The 27,215-nt window shown below is 33.6% G+C and overlaps 1 protein-coding gene across 1 annotated transcript; it reads left to right on the forward strand.

Annotated features, from left to right (window-relative positions):
* On the forward strand, positions 1-26,735 carry LOC127712623 (uncharacterized). Its single transcript, XM_052219182.1, has 10 exons — positions 1-109; positions 2,162-2,257; positions 2,569-2,883; positions 3,955-4,070; positions 9,651-9,831; positions 13,375-13,506; positions 14,028-14,156; positions 15,092-15,223; positions 17,414-17,509; positions 24,335-26,735. The coding sequence occupies exons 2-10, from the start codon at positions 2,173-2,175 to the stop codon at positions 24,391-24,393; spliced, it is 1,245 nt and encodes a 414-aa protein (XP_052075142.1). The 5' UTR covers positions 1-109; positions 2,162-2,172; the 3' UTR covers positions 24,394-26,735.
* Positions 26,736-27,215: the final 480 nt, after the last annotated feature.

Genomic DNA, 27,215 nt, shown 5'->3' on the forward strand with positions numbered 1-27,215 from the left:
TAGCGATATACGTAATGATGATAAAAATAGAATACTTTTTTGCGTAGTAAACAATTCTGTTATTTGTGAGAAATTTGGCAATTTACAATGTAAATATATACTCTAGAAGGTATGTAAATATTATAACAACTAAACATTTTATTTTCTAGTTTAATGTAACGGCCAATTTTGCTATTGAATAAAAAAAAAAAAGATATTGTCAAATATATTCACAAAGGCTGGTCCAGTGCCAAATAATTAATATACTAGATAACACAAAGACATAAACACATTTTGTGTCTTCAAATTGAAAATCGTTCTTCTACATCTTGTTACTACAATAACGTTTTAAAATAGAAAATGAATAAATACACAACTTGCAATGGGTCATATTGTCCGTTTGCGATGTTTGATAGAGACCTGCTACAAAGTTCTAATTTCATTTAGTAGTGACTATGATAAGAAATAGTGTAAAATGAGCTACCGGAAGATTGAACACTTCGTAAACCATATAATAATTATTAATTCATTTCAAATTTTATTCCAAATTTATCATTATTTTTTTTTTGTATTTAGTTGTTTGCTTAACTATATGTACATCAAACCCCAGCTTCTTTGGAAGAAAACATATTTGTTATCCTCTGTGAATATGGCTTTTGATGACATTCAACATTGCAAATTTAAAATGTTTTTGTAATATTTTGCATCGAAGGACGTCTCCAACCAAGACTAATTTAGAATGTGTGGTCTGTGCTTTAATACGTCCCTTATAATTTTGGTTTTGTTTAAGGGTGTACGTTTGATGTTTTATTTTTTGATACTAAGATACTATAAATATGCCAAAATCTGTAAAAGTTGCATTTTTAAGCCACCTTAAAGTATAATTTATAAAATGGACATATGTTCAAAATTTCACCAAAATGTTGTTAAGACCTTCAATTATTTTATTTTTGAATCTATTATACTGTGAATTAAAAGGATTGAGGGACTTTTAAAAAACGGCCCTTGTGTGGAAAGTATTTGGGGAAATTGCGCGAACCTCCTGTAAAACGTAACTTCTTAGTATTGAATATAAATTTTCAGTATAGTGCAGTTCACACCTCAAAATTGGATGGGTACCGTTGGCGACGGACTGTTATTTCCCGAAGGTATCATTCGACCAGTATCTAGCGATTTAGTTCTGCCATAATTAAACTGATATTTAATTGAACGTTTTCTTTATATGAAACATTTAATTGTAATAAAACCAAGGTTGTGACTCCCTCAGGGAAAACTCACCTTGTTCTATTTTATCAGTTATATTGAGGACTAATAATAGATGTTAGGTATGCGTCAATGAGACAGCAACAAAATGGAAAAAAATAACAGCTGGACCTTTTTTATGTTAAATTTAAGCTTTTAAATGTTTCCTGAATTTTACCTCTCGAACTTTTATTATCTGCTACATGATGAAGGTTTTCCGAAAAACACGTGTCATGAGTACGGAAATCGTTTTCGTGTGTTTATATTACTGACACCAAGTCGATGCCTCTTGCAGTTGACTGTCAGTCCTAGAACGAATCATCCGAACAACAACCAGTGCTTCGATACTTGTATGATTAAAATAATATATTTTGACTACAAATTATCAGTGTATGAAATGAAAATAACACTTGATAAATTTTGTGTGGCGGAAGCGTTTTATTGAGTTATCTTCGTTAGAAAGGCTCATACAAAGAGGGAAAAAAAGGGATGTTTAGATACTTTAATATTTGTGGAGCTACCGAAATGAAGTACTCAAAAGTATTAAATCTAAAGTCGCCACTGCCTCAAGCATAGTTGGACATGGAAGATATGGGATGATCTGTCCGTTCAGTTTTAACATTTTGGTATGTGTGTCCTTCTTCATTCTGTATTATAGGCTTTTAATTTTTACCGTCTCCAGCGTACATTATGAAGGATTTCAGAGGCACGTGCTGTAAAGACAGTTCATACGGTATCAATCAGTACAGAGTGTCAGAACCACCTCCGATAGACATCACTCCTTTTCCGACGAGGATCGCTTTAATATTATTATTGTGAGTCTGAGTATAATACCATTGTAAAATATAATGTACAATCAAATAACTACAGTTCAGACTTAAGTACAGGCGTCGACTTACATTTGAATGAAGTTATTACAGCTATTTCCTTTTTTTAATAGATGAATATGTAATGGATGTCTTAGGGAGTTTATTCGGCTTCATATTCCAACTATTGACCATTTTATCAACAAAGTTTTCAGAGTTATATGGCGAAGGTATGTATTGTGTGTTACACACCATGAAATAATGTTCACTTTCTTCGACTTAGTCATGCAAAAGAACAAGACAACATGGCTGACATAACGATGTCATATTTATAGACAAATCAGAGAGCAGTAACAAATGTTAAAGAATTTGTTTTTGCATAGTATATACAAGCAAATGTAGATAAAGATGATTGGATGGATAAACGTCAGAAAGACAGCAACATAACAGCGCGTGACTAAAAATGAAACTTTAAAAAGTTATTGTCAGTCGTGTATAAGTGCAATATGTATGACGTAAATTATTTCTTTTAAAATTTCAGTTGAATGTACCATAGGCTCTAAACCAGCTATATTCGGACAACCACTTAGTATACTATGTAGGAACACAAATCCCTTGATTTGCATTAAAAATGAATCTAGGGTGTGGATGGGTGGGGAAAACCTTGATCTACTTGTATTGGAAGGAATTCCAAAGAGCAAAGTTGGAAGGTATTCTGAGAAAGTACAATCTTGCTCAGACTTTGAGTTATTAATCTCAAATTTATCGGAATCAGATCTGAATCACAGTTACTGTTGTACAGTTGGATTTTCCGAATGCAGATTAAAGCTTTCCTTGGCAGAAAATGATTTTGAATGTAAGTTCATTTATATAAGTAGTGCGTGAATTTAGACAAAATATGTTTGTCATCAGATTTCAGCAATCGTGAATTCAGTTAGTTTAAACAATGCGCTTTTTTCTAAACATTATATTCCCGTCTGCGTTTTATTATTTTAATGTGTAACTTTGCACATATTTTTGTTTTGAACGTAACTTGGTACTTTCCGAAGAACTTTTTCAGAAAAAGGACGAGCCGTTCTTTGACACAACCCTGGCTGATTGTTTTTTTGCTCAACCACCGTTGAAGTTTTAAAAGTCTAGATAGCAGCTGCAAGCTTTTGAATATTGTATGAGTTTAGAGATATATACTGCATACGCGCGTGAAGTTGGACTGATTGATTGATGACTGCTTAAGTCCAGCGGCAAATTAATGCATATTCAGTACGAGAACATATTAATGATATATTAACCATGCTTTGTACTAGACCGACACACTTAGCGGGATTTTTAACCTGATAGTTCACAAGGTACTAGTCCGTAGGAAGACATGTCACCATACCAAAAGACACATTATTCTGACCATTAGTCGACCAGTCTTTACTTTTACTCCTCAAAGCCGCGTGCTCATTGGAGAAGCAGCAAATACCAATATTAAAGCCCTCCTGCACTTGAGGCGAACACGCTACCACGAGACCACTGAGACGGTTTGTGAAGATGGTATATTGCTGCAAAGGTACAACAAGTTTATGATTTCAAATATGAAATGATCTAGTTTGTCATAGATTTTGGTACTTAGATGACCACTGAAGTACAAAATTTAATGGAAAGAAAATCATCAAAATACCTGTAAAATTAAATGATATAGCTTATTTGATCTTCTTGTATTTAGAATTGCCAGAAGATACTCTGACTCATATACAATGTATACAAGGAGAGGGGTATAGTTGGTTCCCATGGAAATCCTCACAACCTTTTGGCAAATATGTTGTCAATAAGGAACTCAAGCAAACTGGTTGACGATGTAGCATGTTTTACCATCGGCTTCTTCATTTTTAACAAAATATGCCGAATTGTTTCACGAAATGTACTTTACAATTATATTTTACAGATCATCCTGAAGAACATGACATTCACAAAAATTTCTCAATATCAGTGCATGACCTTTTTGTTTCTGTGAACATATCCAGAGTATATCCTGTGCCTAAGTGTTCTGTTTTGTTCGGCGTGAGTATAACTTTATTTTGTTCATTAATAAAAGCACTTTTTATGTTTTCAATGAATGAATCTTTAGTGAGGAATCTCAGATGCCACTATATCCCATATCCCAAAATAATTAATATGGGATAAGTCCCCATTGCGAAAAATGGATCCAAATCTCAAATTTTACTGATTATCGAACTAATCCATGTTTTTGATGTAGGGAAATATTAATTTTCAAGTTTTAAAAGAATCCCCTCAAAAAATAGAAGACACTAGCATGCCAACAATAAAATAATGACGGACGGACTCGCAGAAATACGAAAAGAGGACGGACGGATGTATCAAAACAGTATACCCTTCGCAACTTCGATGCATGGTTTATAAATATATTGACAAGAAATGAAAAAAAGGGAAACCTGTTTTAGTTATGTTTCGATAGCTTCCGGCATTTTACGTCAAATACGTTTTAGAGTATTGTGTTAAAAGGAAAAGAGCATAAATTTAGTGGAAATCCCCTAAAGTTTATTATGGCTATCACCTATAATTCTGTCTGTATCTGTTGAAGTTGCTTAATGTGGACTGTATATTTCGTAAACTATGTTGATGTTAACAAACAACGTGATACTGTTTAATGTAATAGACGTGTTAGGAAAGGGATTTAAATACTGCGCTGATGTTCAATACCAATACCGATACAAGATTTAAGTGTGGACTTTCTCAAAATGCAGTTGCTTGAAAAGTATCCCGGCGTAGTATAGTTTAGCTTTGTGGTGTGTTTGAAACAACATGAAGCGAACGGTTAACGTCGACTCCAAATTTTAAGACGTGCATTGGCCTTACTTATATCTTCATACATTCATTTGTATTTGTTTGATTTAAGAGTGCAAAACAAAACTTAACAAAATATATGTAAAAGTCAAGAATGGGAATGACGGATTTTACGGCTACAAGTCCAAATATATACATTAAGTGATATGATCAGAATATGGTTAATCGTTAAATAACTCAGTGTGTCTCTCCACAATAAATATGTCCTATTTTCGTTGCAAAATATAGTTACCATGTATTTTGTGTCCGGGGATACAGGGACACGTATGTGTGGCTTAAGCAAATCAGTCCTAATCTGAACACATCGTTATATCTATATCTATATAAAAAAAAATAGTGGACACAAGTGGATACAGTGCTATTTCTATATAAAACTTTAAGAAGCAGGGGCTACAGAAGAAGGTAGTCTTGCTGCACATCGTTTTAATGTCAAGAAAACCACTTTTCACGAGCTAAATGTGATTCGTATTGTCTACTTCTATATCTGGGTATGAATGCAATGCATGGACAGAGGGACGAAAGAACGGACGAATGGACCCATTCACCCATCGCTATATACCGTCCAATTTAGAAAGCGGAGAGTATAGTGAATATTAGGCAAAACAAAATGAAGGAAATCGAAAAAAAAAAATTGCCTGACACATAATTTAGCAGACTTTGTTTTGCAACAGGTGAAAATGAATATTCCGTTTTCAAAATATCCTCCTGACCAAAAGATAATAAAATTATTTCCTCGATATGAAAGTTTAACCCACTTTCAACAATACCTCAATTTAATCGTGGTATTCTGTTTTGTTGGTGGAGGAGCCGTGATAAAAAGAAAAAAAAAAATTCCGACCCTTCATCGAAACGTAAATTTAACATGCTTGATAATGTTTAAACGTTGTAATCTTTTAAAACTTAATTCGATAACCCCTCTTTTTTCGAAAAACTAACTGATAAAAGTTGATAGAAAGAAAATGTCAGGGAAAATGTGAATAAGAATAAATAATTCACACATTTTGACGTTGTTTTAGGTATTGTCGCTTTACAACATCACATTAAATTGCCAGTGACCTTTCTAAATAAAATAAAAATATAAAGATAATCTAATTGAAAACGCTTTTGTTTCATTATTTTTTTTTTATTGTCAAGTACACAAATTTCTGGTTTGGTTTATTTTTAGAATTTTACGCTACTATGTAACACATTTCTCTTTTCTAGAAAATGATATAAAATAAGGAGATGTGGTATGATTGCCAAAATAGACAACCTTCCACATGGAGCAAAACCCATCCCACATAAAAGCTAAGAAAGGCCCCGACATGACAAGTATATTTTAAATATATTTCAAATAAACGAACATTTTGAACACAAATTGATGTAGAGTAAAAAATCAGATTCGAATGTGATCTGATTCCTGTGGTTTTTTTTTCATGCATTTATTCTGATCACTTTGTAGATTTTCTTTGTAGTCGTTCAACAAATAGTAAGAAATGGGGGAACAACGATCTTAAAGTTAATCGATCACTACTATGAAACAATGCAATTTTTAGAATAATGATCGTGTTGTTTTGCTGAATCCTCGTCCGTGTATTGCGGAATAAATTGTTACTGTTTTATTGTTTAAAAATCATCTCATCATTATCAAACAAACCCATACAGGTAACTATAATGAATGATAATCTGTGCTTTTTGAGATGGTCCCCACTATAGCATGTATGGGTACTGGTATTTAAATTCAGCGTCAAAATCGTAATGACTTTCCTAACACGTCTATTGACAATTGATTAATACTTGGTTGCTATGTAGTGTTAACCCATATAAAACATTTACCCGAGATATTTATTTATGAGCTTTCTCAACGTTCAGCATTATTTTATTTAAGGTTTCTTTAAGTAAAAAAATATACGACAGCCGCTGCAGTATCGATCCCAGATTAAGCACAGGGGGCCAGGAAAATTATTTTATTCTTCTGATGTTTTCATTGGATAGAGAGCAAGTAAAGTTTTAAAATAACACCCGAGCCCTTGTGATTTAAGTTTGCACGACAGATGCACGACTCTGGTAGAGTTTTTTCGGCGAAATACCGAAAATACAGAAAGCTGACTATGATGAAACCAAAAAATTAAAATGAAAAGGAATATGAGATTTATTGAATCACTTTTATGGTATCGGAGATGGTTTAGATTGGATAATTTATATATAAATACTGTACAGGACAGACAAGAAATAAGTCTTCGAAAATTAGAAAACAAAAAATGAACACAGAAAACTACAAAATTATATGTTACATGTATGAATTAAACCATAAATATATTGCTTTGAGTTTTCTCGAAGTTTATTTGTGAACTGGTGTGGTTCAAGTGACTTTGTACAGTAAATTCGGCAATCCACTTTATGTCATTCCCTTTTTGTTGCATTTACCTGATTTCATGTCAATAAATGGAATTTTAAAATTCTTAATCTGTGATATCTCTTTCATGAAATTTTTTATTTAGGTACAGCCAATTTGAAAACCAAATCTAACGGTCTATGAAAGACTTAAATTAGTAAAAAAAAAAAAAAAACTAATTTATGGTATTGAAATCCCTGACAACTTGATTATTTACCAGTTATACATAGATTACATTTATTGTAATCCTAAACGTCACTGCAAACACGGGAATAGCGAACAACTTTTAGAAATATACACATCGTAAGAAGCAACCAATGGAACATTCGAAATAAGGAACGAAAAATCGTCTCTTTTGTCGCAAATTTTTGTTTTGGTATGCCCATGTGAAACTGTTATATCCAAATGTAGTAAAGATAAATATAAAAATAAGAAGGACCATTATTGCTGTAAAGACTAGATTTATTTATAAAAAAATATTCCTTTCCCTTTGGTACATTTGTGAAGAATAATTATATAATTCTTTTCTATATAAACAAACATATCATCAAGGTCACCCTAAGTGTTGTGATTTTATCATTTAGATGGGCATAAGACAAATTTTTACTGCGTTTGATCAAAACTGTGATTCATAACAGTACAGGAACAAGTCCGTTATTATAGAAGCGTGATGTGTGCCCAAAGAAATGCATACAACCTGTCGACACACTTTATTGCCGAAAAGTACTTTAATGTTGAAAATTTACAGCTATAATCATCTCATCAAAAAGTTCGATATATTTTGCAAATTTCCCTTTTTAATTGCAGAGTAGGGCTTTAATTGCGTGACAGCAAATAAATCTGAAAACAGATTTTGAAAGGATTATTAGTCCCCTACCGACGAAGTCGAAGGGGACTTTAGGTTTGCACTCTGTCCGTCCGTCTGACTGTCTGTCCATCCGTCAGCCCGGCAAACCAGTTTTCCACACTTTTCTTCTTCATGCTTCAAGATATTGATTTGATATTTGGGATATAGTTTTAACATGACAAACTACAGATCAAGTTTGAATTTTGTTCCGGTCTGATGATTTTGTGCAGAGTTATTGTCCTTGGACTTGGAAAATTCACTCAAATAATCAGTTTTCCACATTTTTTTTCGTCAAGCTTGAAGATATTGACCTAATATTTGTAATACAGTTTACACCATGTTAAGATATAGATCAGATTAACATTTTTTCCATTACAATGAATTTTTCACCGGTAGGGGACTATGTATTGCCATGCAATACTCTCAGAATGCTTGTTTAAAATAAGAAAACCTCTGTTTAATAATATTTTTTAATGGAAGTGGAGAAAGTAAAAAAATCATAGATGTCAACCAAATTTAACGGACCTTCTAACACATTAAAAGATCTAAAACGTCAAAAGATTGTTTTACACTGTATCCCCAAAAAGTTTATTCCATTATTGTCCCCCGCGCAACGCGTTGCGGGGGACAGAGAAACACCGGGCGTCCGTCCGGTCTTGTTAGCGCTCTCACGTGTACAATTCTTGCCAGATTTTTATTAAACTTATATCATAGGTTTATATCAGTAATGTCTTGGACGATTTCGAAAATCAGTGCCGATCAATTATTTTAAAAAAAAGTTATGCCCCTTGGAAACATTAACTATAATGAAAATCACATTGCATTTGCTCTGAAGCCTTCATTTCTCTAAGATATTAATAAAAAGTTTTAAAGAACAAACAAAGTGCTTTTTTTAGTTATTGCCCTTGTACCTTGGATAGATAAAATATGTGCAACGCGGGGGACATAGGAACTCTGTTCTTTTATTTTCATATGCTTTATTTCAAAAGTTGAAATCAAGTTTTATCAATTCAGTAACTAAAGGGAACTAGTTAACAACATAAACATATTTGTTTAAGAACACTTACTCGAACCTGAGATGAAACGGTATTTGATGTTTTTTGTGTAGTTTAGGTAGCCAATAAATAGTTTGAACCGAGGAGGTCTAGGCCTAAATCTGAGAGGTGACATTGACAAGATATTTTAATAGTTGACTTTCTGAGATGCATACGGCCTTGAGTGTAGAAGAATTTGAATTTCATTCTTAGGAACAACCGTGTAGTATTTAAGTTTTTCCACCATGAATGTAAACTTTGCCCATTAATGTGTGACATTGTGAAATTTGATATAACCTTGTATGCTATAAAGTAAGACAAAGACATTTGCCATGATGGTTTGCTGTTACTGATCACAAAAGTAACAAATATTTCTCAGTTTTGTTTTTTGTTGAATTATTGATTTCCCGATTCTAGTCTTGTTAGTTTGAATCAAATATTGATATTAATTGAAAATCAAATGTCACTATTTCCTGATATCAGTTAGTATTATGTAAAGAACAGTTTCTTTTTATTTCCAGGTTCAGAAACTAGATGAATATATAAATCAGAGTGCAAGTCGTGTTGGAAATTTCTTCTCCACATATTTTGACTTTGAATTCAAGTTAGCTGAAGAGCAGTGCCCAGTTAAAATAAATATTACCTGCCTGGTTGGAAGCACATTGATTCCAATTTTGACCTCAGAAATGACAAATTGTTCCGGTAAGTCATTGTATTGTTTAGAAAATTGTTCAGAAATATGTAATCTTTAATATAATGTATATATATGTAGGACCCTAAAGTGCGATGGTCACGCTAAAGTGTGATGGTCTACGCTAAAGTACGATGGTGTCTCACGCTAAAGTGCGATGGTTGTTTGTTTGCCAAAGTACGATGGTATATCACGCTAAAGTTCGATGGACCAAAAGGGTAAGGTTAGAGGGCTTAAAACGTTAAAGTACATGGATGTTAAAAAATTGTCTTTTTGCAAAAGCTAGTATGCTAAGGTATAACATATGTGATAGGCTTTATAATTTACCGGAAGACTTAAGCGATTGTTTCTAAATTTAGAAGACCGACCACGTAATAATTGCTAAAAAAAGTAATTTAGGTGTCACAAAAAACTGTATTTCCTGTAAAATGAATTTTAACAATTCGGACGTATTAAATATTTAGATAATTGGTGTAGCTTGCCGTTCACACAGTCTATCACTAATGTGAACACCTCCCCTTACAGTCGTCATTGTAAATTACAAATACAAAATTCGTTCATTGTCGGAATATGTAACATTTATTTGTGTAAGCTTTAATTTAAATGAAAGAGAAAGGCGATGTTCGTCGAGCTTTCTCCTTTTTCGAGTACAAATACGTGTTATAATTTCCTACAATGTACAAACTAATGTTTTAGCCGACAATTTATAATTTACGCTTAAAACATGTACCTTTATTTTACCGACGTTACTTTTCAATAAAATCGACAATATTTTAACGGGGACCGCAAAGTAAATAGCAACGTAAACAATGATCTAAAATTAATGTATCCGTTCTCTTCCAGTAGAAGCAGGATACAGGATACCTATGCGCATACTATTTTGTATCTCTATAGTAAAATGGTCGGTTTAAAATTTGTCAATCAAATATTCTTAATTTATCTTCCGGCATGTTCATACTTGGTATGTATAAACGACTGTTAACGTCATAATCCAACTACGTTTCTTACGTCTATACATTCGCGGACCATTGGACTTTAGCGTATGGAGGCATCGTACTTTAGCGCAGACCATCGCACTTTAGTGTGACCATCGTACTTTAGCGTCCCCATCGCACTTTAGAGTCCTACATATATATATGTTGAAGACAAAGTGAAATGTTTGGAGATTGTGCCATCCCAAAACTATTTTCTTCATGATACAACAATTTTCCAGCACGTTATTCAAAATTGTTTTGTTTTGCCATTTCGTTGTCAGTTTCTCTCGACTTATGAGTTTTGAATGTTCCCTTGGTATATTTTGCCTCTTTTTAAATAAATTTAACTCTTATTTCTAATTTTTGTTTGTCCAAACAAGAATGAGTTTCAATAATGAATCTTAAAACAACGCGTCCTATGTTTCAATTGTACAACTTAAGAAGTAAAATATTTTACAATATCTGGGAATTTTACTTCATGTCCAAAATCATTTTGTAAGAAATAGTACCGGTGTTATCCAATTTTGGCATCAAAGAAAATAACTTTCAAAGATCACATTGTTGAAATGTGCACAAATATCTGGTTTGTTTTAATACAGTTAACCTATTTTTCAATCTATTTTATGTTCTCAATTGTTTCTGGCGAATTTGTAATTTTGGAAGGAAAAAGAGTGCTCTCTATCACAGCCGCTTTCTTAGAAATGAAGACAAACTCTGGAAATTTTTCGTTTTAAACTAATTAAACTTTATTTTCTCATAAATCAATTGCACAAAGGTATAGACAACAACACATTCTTTTAAGTAAAAAACTAGAAGTTTGACGAATTATCTACTTAAGACTCGGATTTGGAGATCGAGACTAGGTTAACTGTCTTTACGGAATGCATTTGTTAAGTACAAACGGCATTCTTAACACTGACTGTAAAAGGGAGTAATGAATTTCAGAAACTCATAAAATGGAGTTATTATCGCATATTTTTATACGATCGCAATTTTGCAGTCGTATGATGTTATGATTTTGTAAGCGTCGTCGTCGTCGTCGTCGTCTGAAGACATTTGGTTTCCAGACAATAACTTGAGTAAAGTTGTGTGGATCTCTATGACATTGTACCACAAGGTTCCATACCACAAAAGGAAGGTTGGGATTGACTTTGGGGGTAATCATCCTTACTGTTTAGTAATAACTAGCCAAAAAGCGGCAAAAAAACAAACATTTTTCTTGTTTCAAGACAATAACTTGTGTATAAGTGTATGGATCTCTATGAAATTGTACCACAAGGTTTCATACTTTTAAATGAAGCTTTGGATTGATTTTGGGGTTTATGGCCCCAATCGTTTAGGAATAAGGGCCACAAAAGGGGCAAACTAACTAGAATTTTCTGATTTCCGGACAGAAGCTTAAGTATAAGTATATGGATCTCTATGAAATTGTACCACAAGTTTGCATACCATAAAAGGAAGGTTGAGATTAATTTTGGGGGTTATGGCTCTAACCGTTTCAGAACAAAGAGCAAAAAAAACAGTACTTTTCTAATACTTTGTATGTATTGCTTATTTCTTGACCAATTTCAATGGGGTTTAATTCAAAGTTTTGAATATTTGAGGTTCTTTAATATTCTGAATCTAACCATGTATTTAGATTTTGGATTTTGGGCCCCGTTTTTAAATTGATCCACCTTGAGGTCCAAATGGTATAAAATTTAACTTTGTTTGATTTCATTAAAGATGAATAAATTGGGTTCTTTTATATGGTGAGTCAAACGTGTATTTAGATTTTTAATTTTGGCCTGTTTTCAAATTAGTCCACATTAAGGTCCACATTAAGTTAAAAAGGTCCAAAATTAAACTTTGTTTGATATCAACAAAAAATTCTTGGGGTTCCTTGTTATGCTAAATCTAACCGTGTATTCATATTTTTGATTTTAAGCCCGGTTTTCAAATTGGTCCACATTAATGTGCAAAGGGTCCAACATAAAACTTTTTGTTATATTTTAACAAAATTTGAATGTATGGGGTTCTTTGATATACTGAATCTAACCATGTATTTAGATTTGGGATAAGCTGAATGTCCAATTTCAAATTTTTAAGTTCTTTGACCACATGTACATTAATTCTGTGTCAGAAACCTATGCTATGTTAAATATTTATTCACAATCCAAATTAAGAGCTGTATTGCAAAATGAACAGAAATTCTAAGTAGAATCATAGTTAAAAAAAGATGCAATTAAATGCTTGGTGAACCTGGGTATGCTGAATCTAACCGTGTATTTAGATTTTGGATATTAGACCATAATAGGTAAAAATCAAATTTCAATTTTTTCAGTGTTTTGACCGCATTCATTCTGTGTCAGAAACCTATTTTGTGTCAAATATTTAATCACAATCCAAATTCAGAGCTGTATCAAGCTTGAATGTAGTGTCCATACTTGCCCCAATTGTTTAGGGTTCGACCTCTACGGTCGTATCAAGCTGCGTCCAGCGGAGCATGAAAAAACCGATATTCGTGATGTTGAATTAATGACGTGTGAACTCAATAAACTGTTGAAGAGTTTGCTACTTTTTTTTATATTATCTTTTCAGAAAATAGAGACTTGATTGCTTTTATCCGACATTCACTTACGGTGCCAATTTTCTGTTCGTTTTTGACATGCATGTATTTTGTACTTCTAACATGGAGTTTGTGCAGAAACCGGAAAAAGATATATACAACTTGTAAGTAAATAAAATTCAGTACAAGTTTTTTGGGACGACCAATTGTCTTTCTTTGCTTGAAATGTTTTTTATGCAATCCTGGAAGAACAAAGGTGATAAAAAAAATGTATCAGATGAGATTTGATTTTGGTTTGGTCAAACAATTATTGCCTATTGTCTAAACAAATTCAGACATTTTTTTTCAATTTTTCGGCCAAGCAAATTATATTTTGGTTAGGCAAAATTTTTCATTTGCCTGACCAGATATCAGGGGTAAATTTCAAACTTTCAAGAAGACTGCTGTGAATCATCGCGTGTTATGTTTATCTATGACATTGTATGTATATAAGAGTTTCAACCAATCAGAAAAATGATCACTTCTCTGATATTATAATATCATCTAGAATAAAATTAACAACATATTAGTTACGTGGTAGTTTACACTGAGACGACAAGTATCCATAATAAAACCCCCAAAAAATGCATCGTCCAATTTAATTTTGTTTCAAATCTTATACATTTTAATTAGTTTTGTTTTGCAGGCTACGCACTATCAGAACGAAGTTTACTTCAATGGAGACGACCTATACTGGCCGTAATATTAACTTTAGGATCCATTTATTTAGCAGGACATACAGAGTATATATCATTCAAGCAGTTTTTACAGGACAGTGAGTTCTTTGATTTTAGTAATGTTAAAACAAAATTATGACTGTGTCGTCGGAAACAGTTCTATAAATGAGTTGAAATAATAGAAAATATTAAGGGAAGTTTTCGAGGACTATATACTGTTAAAAGATTATTTATATCGACGAATTTGCTATAATGTTTCCATTCTTAAAAAAAAAAAAAAAAATGAAAAATGAAAAATGGCCAGACAGCCTGTTAATATGAAATGTGTTATTAAATTGAAATTATACTAATTTTGACGTCAAAAAAACGAACGAAGGTTTGTACAATTTTTAAAATAACACACATGTCCTATCGTGTCCCTATTTAACCATTATAAGACTCTACTGTAGTTTGCGGAACTATAAAAATGCTTTCGATTCACTGTAGGGGATTGGAATAATATGGTTGATGTTTGATTGTTTATCGTCCTGGAATGTAATGTAAACTTCGTAAGATGGCTGTTGGAAAACTCATGTTTAAAAATATAAAACAGCAGTTTATTCGTACTGAAGATAATGAATAACATTCTAGATTATTTTCTATTGACAGAAAAGTGAAACAGATGAAAGAGAGTATCAGCCCATCACCCTTTAACTTATTTATAAATGATTCTCTTTTAAACTATGAGAATAAATATACATATAGATTGAAAATAGAATATTTAATTTTGAAAAATCGATTCTTTGTTTGCTTATGACCTTATCATATTGACTGAAAGCAATAATGGTCTTCAGAATAGCGTAATAAATTGGCCAAAATCCTTTTACATGGTAAATAAAAAAAAATGTCATCAGAGCTATGATCCTCATGTTAAAAAACAAAAATAGAACCATCGAATTTAAGGTTAAAAAATGAAAACATAGAAAATGTTACAGAATATAAATTTATTGTGTCTCTTCACTGGTGAATAATCATCATGTACTTATTTTTTCAGGTGAAGATGTTGAAAACGACACTGCCAAACCAATTGGCTTCTGTGTATCGTCGATGCTCTTGACTCAAGTGTCGCTTTGTTTTATCAGTAATCCAGACACTATCAGCATACGGGAAGGTTTCAGAAATTCTAGTATGTTTGCATATTCGAATCAAAAACGAACTTAAGCTATAATTAGATAAACACTTTGTCATAGTAGTATAAACATTGATACAGTAAACAAAATACATTGAAAGATACATGTTTATTTCAAAAAGGAAGATTTTAATGAGAAGAAATATACATATTTCCTAGACCACAACGTACTATGTAATTTTCCAAATCAAACATATTTATACTATGTATATTGTTTATATCGCTTTAATAATCGTATTATGGACAAGTAAGGATATTGTATGTCAGTTCATGACAATAAATCACTTCCGGCACATGAAAAAAAAACAAAAGAAAAGGAACAGTGTTTTCATTGGTATTATTTATTAGTCCTACTTAAAGTCACAATGATGTTCTTATAAAACATGGAGCAAAAATTCTTTCCTGAATGCATTTCCAATACAGCCCCTAGAACAGCAAATCGATTTCGATCATGAGACATATATCACAACTGCATGGTAATATCAACAAGTCATAAATTATATCTAGCAAAAAATTCTAATAAATACTGTCATAAATTTCCCGACCTGAGTGCGTATGTTTCGAAAATATGTTTTATTTAAGGAATGACTGTAATATTTTTTCTGTCTATGAAGAAATAACATCAAAAATGTGGTGCACACTGAATAACCCGCGTAGCGGGTTATTTTAAAGTGTGCACCACATTTTTTTATGTTATTTCGAATAGACAGAAAAAAAATATTACAGTCATTTCTTATAATTTAATTCTTATTCCATTTTAAACCGGAGTAAATCATGAAAAAACGTTGATGACGTCAAGGTCACATGACAAAATTATGTCTATGTGCTGATATACAAAACAACGTCAGCCAATCGGAAGACGCGTTACATCCAAAATTAAATTATTTGTATTTAGTTTGAAAACTTGTGAGCCTAGTCCTTTTTAAATCACCAAAGATACAAATTTCAGTTCGATGTTTTTGCCTAGTGGAATTTTGATTAAATTGCATATGCCTTTTGAAAGTCAAAGGATATTTTGTTTTCAATTATTTCTTTTCCTTACCTGATTTCATATTCTGAAGCTTCCTCAGAAGATGTTCACTTATATATGAAAATCCGTTAATTTATTTTGACTGGATCAGATTTTATTTTTATTTCTGCTGAAATGTATAAGTCATAAAAAATGTCAACGAGTATATTTCCAAGTGATCTGTGTTGTTCACCGCGCAACGCGTTGCGGGAGACATAGAAATACCGGGCGTCCGTCTGTCTGGTCTTGTTAGCGCTTTCACATGTACGATTCTTGCCAGATTTTTATGAAACTTATATGATTATAGGTTTAAATCAGCAATGTCTCGGATGAGTTCGAAAATCAGTGCGGATCAATAATATTTAACAGAGTTATGGCCCTTGAAAATATTAATAATATAAAAAATTGCATTGTTAGCGCTCTCATAAGTACAACTCTTTCTAGATTTTTTATCAAATTCATATGAAAGGTAAATATCAGCAATGTCACGGACAGTTTCGAAAATAATTGCCGATCAAATATTTTTAATGAGCTATCCACCTTGGAAATATTAAATATATCAGAAATTGCTCTTAAGTTTTAACTCTCAAGATAATTTTAAAAAGTTTAAAAAAAAAATATTTTTTTTAGTTATTGACCTTGAACAAATATAGTATGTGCCACGCGGGGGAAATTGGAACTCTGTTCCTTTATTTTTAACTTTTACATTTTCCATGCGTTTTCATTATTTTCTTTTAAGGTTTTATCATACACAATTATATAAGCTTACAAAGTGTAAAATTAAAAGAAATAGCCCTCCGCCAATCGAAAATTTTAAGTAAGGTGAATGGAAATTATTTTAAAAGATTTATATCATAGCTAAAAGCGTTGTTCAATATATTGATGCCATAGCTAACCTTCGATTCTGTGCAGCAAAATTCCAAACAGTATCCAATAGATAACAGTCAGTATGGAGTCAGGATATGAACATGTTGATATCCAACAATTACGGAAAATACGCTTAAAAGGTCCATTAAATGCAGCATGGTTATATATAATAAATATGATAGAATGAGGGTTTTACAACAACGAGACAGCAACAAGGTAACAGTATCGATAAGAAGTAACAAAATGAATATGCAATTAATCACATGAAGTTATTATCGAAGTCTTCTTAAGTTTATTTGATATTTTCATAGCAAAACGATTTGTGAAGAAAGTCAAAAGAAAGAAAAAAAATTCAGGTAATCCTGCAGAACAGATGAGATTGAACAGACCGGATACCTCAGTAGCGGGTACGTCAAATTGTATGATGCATAAAAAAAGAGAACTATTTCATACACAATGGTATATTCTCTAAGGTTTCTATTTGGCTTTCAATATCAAGTCATTTATTGCAAGATGAAAAGTGTGTCAAGCAGATGAATAAACATTTCAGAGAGTGGATTAGAACATCTGTTGTCGAATTTTTCTCATGAAAGTTAACATTGACACTTTAAAATAGGTTAACAAAAGATGTTTGTGAAATTTTACAACTATTTATTCATCTGTATTTCAACCAAATGTAAACCTAGAAAACATATAGCGCATATTTTGACAAACTTAATATTCTAGTCTGTTATTTGTTATAACAAACATAATGTCGCTAGAACTCTTCTGTCGATGTTTGCGCTAGATCTATATGTTTCCTGATAGAAAAAAACAGACAATGACCTGTTTTCATTGAATTTGAAGGGAAATTTGAATTATTGTTACTTATGACTCAATAAAAAGAAAGCTGATACGTAAAGTAAAAACAGAAACATAATAAATTTTCTTTCTTATCATTGTTTTAACATTTATCCATCGTGATACTAGCAATTAAATTCTTGTACTGGCCGGACCAGCGAGTTTAACCAAGATGACTGGGTTTATGTAAAGATAAAACAATCAGGAGCTGACTTTTACTTCACTACCAATCCAAATGGTGAAAAACTGAAAATACAAATATAAATACAATTTTACAATGTGTTCAATGATAATTAAAGTCCATTAAAAATACGGATAAACAGTTCGTAGATTTATAAAGCTGTTAATGTTCTTTATAATAATAAATAGATGAATATTCTTGCACACGTCGGGTTCTGTCTGAACTAAATTGTGTAATCGCAGATACGAACAGTTTGAACGGTTAAATGTTCATAGTTTCTTTATAACATAGGAAAACATATTAAAACAGTTCATCGCTGATGTAAAGACATAATTTGTAATGTTTTAAAGGTAACTCACGCTGTGGTTAGCCACGAATGGTTCCTTTGGACAACGTGTCCGCTGAATGTTCCTTGTAGTTGTGCACACGGCCTGCTGAGCAGTTTTCGTCACTCAGAAGAGAGGGGAAAGTAACATGGGTTCCTACACTGTCCTGTATAAAACTCCTAAAACTGGAGCATATAAAGTGATGTACGCAATGAAACATAAACAATATAAAATGATGATCACATGAAGAACAAATGATGAATGAGTTCCAGAACACTCCCCGTCTGAGGTCTATCTGACATCACTATTCCATTATTAAAACAAATAAAATGTTAAATATAAAACAACAGTCCAAAGTTCCACTTATATGAACTTGGAAGTAATCCAACGGGAGGATGGGTATTTCACAACCTCTATCCTAGACAAGGCGGTGTTTCCGACGAGATCGCGGCGATCTAAGATCCAATTCCATGGCTGTAGTTCTGATGGATGAATCTCCTTTCGACACAGATATGCGATCCAACGGGGACGTCTTGCAAACCGGACGCTTTCCTTTACGTTTACGGCATATAGTAGACCAACCGGTGTCATGTTCTTTTCCTCTGTGACTTAAGTCCGAATTGTCCATTCTACTTTCCTCTTGTCCTTGCGTATCCAAAGGCAAATTGAAGCTTTCCTTGGGAATAAAATGTTTTCGGATGTATTTTTCTTTGTCGGCATTCACTTTTGGTAATGTTGCTTCCGAAATGAACTTTTTGTCTTCTGCAAATTTGACGATCGAAGTCGCTGATTTCGTTTTTGGTTGCCCATGTAAACGGGGATATTGTTTAAACGAATCAGTTCGAATTCCATTTGACTGGGTGTTGGTTTTATTACACTCAGGTAATTTCTTTGTATGTGGTTTCACAACACTGCAAGCTGGATTTGTTTCCTTTGTAGTGAGTTCAAGGTGAACATGTTGCTTATCGGAGCGTATTTCACCAACGATAATCCAACCCAGGTTTATCTTTTGCGCAAATGGAGCCTTTGGTGGTCCTAGACGTTGATCAAGGACGTGATGTGCCTCTATTAGGTCTCTTCCAATGAGCAATAGGATTTTGCATTTTCCATCAATCGGGAGAATATTTTTTTGTAGTTCTTGCAAGTGTTGATATTGCAATATATCCTCAGTTGTAGCAATTTCGTTCCGATTATTGGGAATGTTATCGCATTCAATCAGTTCAGGCAGATTGAATCTAGTATTGTCTTGTACAGACTTTACGACAAAGCCGTTTCCTCGTTTTCCGGAAGTAACCTTGCTGCCGGAGCATGTGGATAACATATAGTCTTTTGTTTCTTCCTGTACGTTGAATAGGCTGAAGAATTTAGGAGCGGCGAGAGACCGGTTGCTTTGGTCGTCAATAATTGCATACATGCGAATTACTTTGTCCTGATTATTTTTGTGAAAGACATTCACAGGGAGTATCTTGGCACAAGATTTACTACTGTTGCCATCTTTACAGATATCTGTGCAAGTTGAACTAACAGAGGTTAGCTTGGTTTCAGCTAACTCAAGTTGCTCCCCGCCGTAGGCTGTATCAATTAGCTCCCCGCCGTCGACTGATCTAGGCGGTGAAGGCGGTGCACCTTTGGGTTGGTACACTCGATTTGTGTGTAATGCGGTGGTGTGTTGTTTACTTCCGCATTCATTGCAACTGATACTTGCCTTGCAATCACGACTTCTGTGCATAGTCGAATCACAGCATTTGTAACACAGATTGTTTTGCCTCAACAGTTCCTTGCGTTCCTCGATTGATTTGGCACGGAACGCTCGGCATTCGTTTAAGGTATGCTTTGCATTATGCAAAATGCAAAGACTTTGTTGTTCACTGATGTCTCCAGGTTGCTGTTCAACTGCTGTCTTATGAACATTGACTTTAGAATATGTTTGAGGTGTGAACTTTGGCGCAGCACCTTTTGTACTTGGTGTGACTCTTGACCCAAAAATGAACCCAGGATCGTTCTTTATTTTGCTAATTTCCCTGATGAAGGCAGAGAATTCTGTGAAAGGTGGAAATGCAACTTCATATTTAGACTTGTATCTTGAAGCCCTTGTTATCCACTTTTCTTGGAGTCCGTATGGCAGTTTTTCCACTATAGGATTTATCCCGGATGAAGAGTCGAAATACGCAAGCAAACATCCCAGCTTGGGATTTTCCTTGTGATATTCTATTTCTGAGATAATATCTGACAAATCGTAAAGGAGTGAGTTGTCCTTATTCGTCAGTGTTGGGAAGTTGACAAGTTTGTTAACGAGAGACGCCTCCAACATTTCTGGAGCTCCATATCGGTCGTCAAGTCTCTCCCATAGTCTCCGTAGGCCTCTTGTTGGGTTGTTGGCATTTGATGCCCTTATACTCATGGCATGTTTGGCAGACTCTGGTCCAAGCCATTTAATAAGTAGGTCTATCTGTTCCGAGTCCGAAACTTGTAATTCGTCTATGACGTTTTTAAAGCTGGCTTTCCATGTATGGAAGGATTCTGCCCGGTCGTTAAAGCTTGTTAGCCGGGAGAACAACAGGTCCTTGCGTAGGAGAAATCTGGTTATCTCCGACGTAGGATTGATTGGTTGCAGGTGTGTAGCGGGGATCTCTTCTTTAACACCCTGTTTCTGGTGTTCAGCAGGGATCTCCTCTGAAAGGCCTAGTTTTTGTATGCCGGTTACTATTTCCAGATCTGGGATTAAGGTAACTTCCGCTGACTTAGTATCGGAAGGCAAGACAGCAGATGTCTGTGACGGCAAGTTCAGTGCCACGGATGGCACGAACGCTGGTGCTTCATGACTCAGCTCAATCTTAACAGGAATTTGTTTTAACTTTTGAGGTCCTGTTACTTCCTGTACAGCAGTTGGTACAGGATGTTTATTGACGAAATCTTGCACACGCCGAAGAGGGTCTTCCGTTTCGCCAGGGAGATCGCTAAATGCTTGGCTGCCGTCGTGTTCAAGGATACGAGCCTCGGCTTCTGCGGCTGCAGCTTCTCTTTGTGCTTCTAGAATGTTCATAGCAGCCTTAATTTCGGCTTTTTCTCGTATTGCACGTGCAGCCTCTTGTTCCATTATAGTTTTCCTGCGTACGGCCTCACGTTTCATTTCAGCTTGCAGGTGTGCAGCCTCGGCTTTTCTACTTGCGGCTTCTTGTTCTAATTGAGCTTTTCTTTGAGCGGCTTCTTGTTCTAATTGAGCTTTTCTTTGAGCGGCTTCTTGTTCTAATTGAGCTTTTCTTTGAGCGGCGTCCTGTTCTGCTCGGATGGCTTCTTGCTCCGCTCTGATGGCTTCTTGTTCCGCTTCAGCCTTTATTTCATTTTGCTTGAAAAGAGCCTGTTCTTCTATCATTGCCTCCTGCTTTAGTAGCAAGGCCTGCTTTTCAGCAAAGGCTATCTGAGATCTAGCAGCCTCTGCTTTGGCACGCTTCCTCTGTGCAAGACTTGACATGTTAGAGACGTTGGAGCTCCCACTGTGCGAGGTTTTCTTGCCCTTAGATGTCTTGGTTTTTGTAGATTTAGCCTTTGTCAGGGTGAGGCGATGCTCATGTAAGGTTTCAATTGCTAGGTCAACTTTAGACATTCGGATATCTGTTGAAAGTTTACACGTATCAATGTCTTGAAAGCTGTCTAACGTTCTTGTATTTTTAAGAAATTTCAAGTACTCGTCTGTGAGCCTCCGATAATTAGTACAGGCTTGTACAATTCTATCTTGTGCTGTCAGCAATTGTTGGAGGTCGTTAGGAGGCGTGGTCGTTTCCAATAACTGAGATTCTAGGTCTGACCATAGGGCCTCTAAGTCATGATAGAACTTGTCACGGTTTTCTGTAAAAGCTCCTTGTCCCTTTTCTGTGAGTTCACGTACTCGCCTAGTCTCGGCATCTTCATCTAAAGGTGTTGTAGTAAACGGATTCTCTATTTGTTCTTTAGAGACGTCTCCCTCTGGATTTTGAATCTCGTCTTGCTGTTCCGCGTGGCTGGGATCCATGATGTAAATCAACTAACTGTAGGCAATGTTTGTTCAACGTTGTTGGTTTGCTGCCTAGGACACACAAGCTGTGTTGCGTAGTGTCAAGGTAACAGCTACGAACGATGCTCCGTTGTATTTCCTGTTCAGGAGATGTGTAGACAAGTTGTTGTCAATTTACTAGCATGAAACGTTGTCGTTGAAACTACGTTATGGGTCTGCTGACTGTCGTGGAGTGGCGTACGTTATCCTGGAAAAACAACAGGCAAGTTGTAGCTTTTTCACTGTACTGGCCGGACCAGCGAGTTTAACCAAGATGGCTGGGTTTATGTAAAGATAAAACAATCAGGAGCTGACTTTTACTTCACTACCAATCCAAATGGTGAAAAACTGAAAATACAAATATAAATACAATTTTACAATGTGTTCAATGATAATTAAAGTCCATTAAAAATACGGATAAACAGTTCGTAGATTTATAAAGCTGTTAATGTTCTTTATAATAATAAATAGATGAATATTCTTGCACACGTCGGGTTCTGTCTGAACTAAATTGTGTAATCGCAGATACGAACAGTTTGAACGGTTAAATGTTCATAGTTTCTTTATAACATAGGAAAACATATTAAAACAGTTCATCGCTGATGTAAAGACATAATTTGTAATGTTTTAAAGGTAACTCACGCTGTGGTTAGCCACGAATTGTTCCTTTGGACAACGTGTCCGCTGAATGTTCCTTGTAGTTGTGCACACGGCCTGCTGAGCAGTTTTCGTCACTCAGAAGAGAGGGGAAAGTAACATGGGTTCCTACACTGTCCTGTATAAAACTCCTAAAACTGGAGCATATAAAGTGATGTACGCAATGAAACATAAACAATATAAAATGATGATCACATGAAGAACAAATGATGAATGAGTTCCAGAACAATTCTGATTTGAAAATTTAAAAATGAATTGGAGGTCATATTGGAGCCTAGTCGAACCTACTCCTTTTGTCGTTATCTCAATCGCCATAATTAGAAATGATAACAGTTTCTTCACATACAATAATATTAATTTATAATGACCATTTCGAGTAGTTGCCTTCTTTTTTTATTTTTGATACATGCATTTTTCATAAAAAAGTTGAATTATAAAAACAACAAGATTTAAAAATACTTAACTCAAAAATTATTTCGAAGGTCAATGAATATCTGCAGTAAGGAAGCCATATCATATTGTATATATATATACATTTTTAAATAGTAAAGAATTTGACTGTTGAAAGTTCGATCTCAAAATAAAAGATAAAATTGTAAAAACATTGACAGAGAGTGTTCATGAGTTGAGTTGAAACTACAATGAAGGAGGGTCTAGATAGGGGGTCCTTCATTTCTGTATTCTTTAATTTTTTAGACCATTTTTCTCCATTCTTTTTACTTTTTGTCCATTTTTCTCTATTCTTTATATTTTTTGCCTATTCTCTATTCTGTAAACCCCCATCCACACCCTCATGATAGTCTGGATTGAAGGGTGTGATCTTCATTTGTATATTCGTTATTATTGTGCCCCATTATTCTCGTTTCCTTAGGTCATAGCACAAACTAATTCTATTTTATTTATTTTTGGGCACATTTTTATTTATTCTTTGATAATCTGTAAACCTCATCCGGACCCTCCTCTATCAAATAAAACTGAATCTGATGTCATACAAACGTCAAAGTGCATATATCTTAACAATTAAAATAGACTGTAGCCCTACCAATGAAGGTCATTTACATGTAACAAACTCCAGAAAGAAAATGTATATATGACTATACTTTAAAATAGAGATGATGTGTCATTTTTTCAAGGATAGGACATAATACATTAATATCATTGCTATGTCGCTTAATGCTATTTATTTTATTTCTTTCAGATCAAAGCACAGATGGATGTCACCAGTTTGCCAAAGATGCGAGTGGTAATCAAAGTTGAAACTAAGAAAATGCGTTTTGCAGTTAAACTTTTTATAACGCTTTTAGATCTATTTACAATATTTCGGTACAAAGTTATGTCTACGATATAAAAAAAAATGTGATATTACGCTATAATGTCTGCATTTTTTAAATGATCGATTTAGGAGAATCATATTTTATTTATATTTCCTCTAAATCAAAGAAGATGTGTGTGTCACTTTTGAGTATCATTTAGTGATATGAGAAGACAAATAAAGATGTATGCGATTATATAAATGGCTTGGTATTCGAAAGTATACTTGTATTTTACATAGACTTTTGTTTTGATGAGATCTTTCATGCATTGCTCTATCCTTTTTTTGATATGGGTAGGCATTATATGTGTCAATATATTTATACAACGATTAAGCGAGTTATGAAAATTAATGTTGACAAATATAATAATAATTCTGAACGTTTGAAATGTCAAAGCGAGGGCCTGTTTTTCGAAGCTCCCTTTCGTTTTTTATAAATTTCAGATTTACCGTTTCTGAGTTTTGGGGTTTTATTCATTAAAAAAGGGGGGATTTTCCAGTTTTCCGACAATAACTCAAGAATGCTTTCACCAACATGCAAGAAATTTTGGTGAATTGTTTATATCTATTGACATGAGCTGCCTTTCGATTATTATAAATTTTAGATTTTACGTTTCAAAATTAAAGGGTTTTATTCATAAAAAAAGAGTGATTTTCCAGTTTTCGGACAATAACTAAAAAATTCTTTCAGCAGTTCTCATGAAACTTTGGTGAATTGTTTATATCTGTTGATGTAAGCTCCCTTAAGAATTTTATAAATTGTAAATTATACATTTCTGAGTTATGGGGTTTTATTCATTAAAAAAGGGGGGATTTTCCAGTTTTTGGACAATAACTCAAAAATGCTTTCAGCAGTTCTCATGAAACTTATTATTTATAGCTATTGATTTTCATAAATTTCAAGTATTACATTGAGAAGAAATTGAACTTTATTTGTTTATAGTCTGACAACAGATTTACTAAGTATTGCGCAACAGCACAGTGTATTGCACAACAACAAGAAATCTTCAATTGAATATAAATTCAATTCATATAACCAATTTCAAGTTCTTTGACTACATTTATTCAGAAACCTATAATATGTCAAATATTTAATTACAATCCAAATTCAGACCTGTATCAAGCTTGAATATTGTGTCCATTTTTGCCCCAACTGTTCAGGGTTGGACCTCTGCGGGCGTATCCAGCTGCGCTCAGCGAAGCAGTTTATTAATCTTGTAATTATTTACTACTGGTGAAATTCAATGTATTCTTAAATATTTATTTTTTTTTAAATTCCCATTTTTCTTTACGCTAACACTTAGGATAGAAGTAAGAACATCCTAGCTAAGATAGTCCTAAGATAGCTTCGGTGTGCATGCTGAGACATGTCGTAAGTCGGTCCTAACATTATCCTAATTTATTCCTAAGAGAGGTCTTAGGACAAATCCTAGGACAGCTTCGATAAACAGGCCCAAGGTCTATAAGACATGTTCATAAGGCAGCTATTTTTATTTGATGTAGCACAAATATTTTTTAAATAAACAAAAGATAGAATTGAAACATGTAACTTACATTTAAAATGATTTTATGTAATTTTCTAGCAAACAACAGACACAAATGTCCTTTTGATCTCTAACATGTGTCCTTAAATTCTATTGGAATAAGAACATGACTCTGTTTACAAAACGAAACAATGAGTGTTATAGTAAAAAATTGGAAATCTTAATTGTTATTATGAAATTATTAAGCTGGTGTGGAATTGGAATTTTATTATATAATTTATTAATGTATTGTGTTATTCTTTCCTATATACATTATGTTAACATGTGAATAATTATTTTCATTTTCCGTTGTTATAGGCATGCACATTCATTAATTCTAAAGTTGTCGTATGATTTTATTCAAGCCTGTGAAATAAATGAAAAGAGGAATATCATAATTACTATATAGTACATATCCAGATGTATCATCCCATATTTTAAAGTTTTTATATTACAACAAAAACGTGTACCGTACATTTGCGGTTGCAAATGTAGCAAATAATATTCGGAGCATATATTTTGTTATTCTAGGTATTGTACATTTCCTAGTGTGGTTTAAAAGATACGTGATGTTTTTTGTTATTTACAGTTCTTAAAACCTGTAATTGCGCTTGTCAACTTAGTTGTTAAATCTAGAACTGTTTGTATTTTAGGAGGAAATAAAATGTTCATAAGCTGTGTATAGCTTGTTTTCTGAATTCTTTTTATTTATAATCTTATTTAAGACTTTGTTATTTGTTATGAATAAATATATGTCAAAGCTACATGTAATTTATGTTATTTTTAAAACTTAATCAAGGTTTCAACTATCGCAGGCTACGTTTTTCTTAGGCGGTTATTTACTGTTCTGTTTAGACCTGCATGTTCATTTGGTTTTTTTGTTTTGTAAGGTGTAACTATATTTTGTTCTTACAGAATTTCTGCTACAAATCAAAAGTGACACCTTATTTTATTTCCTCATTATCTGTCACGTGAAATTTCAATGATAATCATGTCTTAACTTTTGTTTTACCGATAATCTAAGTATGAAGTGACTACTACCATATATGACCTCATTTTTAGCACTATATTCATTTGAGCACTACACGCTATCGTGATTTATTCTGACTTTATCATACATGTAGTATCCGTTATTTGAATAAAGGTAATTTCAGAAGCACATGTCATGTGCACACAAATTGATACACGCTTATCCATTGTGTCTCATACTTAACCTCTAAAATGTATCCAGGTGATAGACATTG

Source organism: Mytilus californianus, unplaced genomic scaffold (genome assembly GCF_021869535.1).
Source record: "Mytilus californianus isolate M0D057914Y unplaced genomic scaffold, xbMytCali1.0.p SCAF_8, whole genome shotgun sequence".
Lineage (NCBI taxonomy): Eukaryota > Metazoa > Mollusca > Bivalvia > Mytilida > Mytilidae > Mytilus > Mytilus californianus.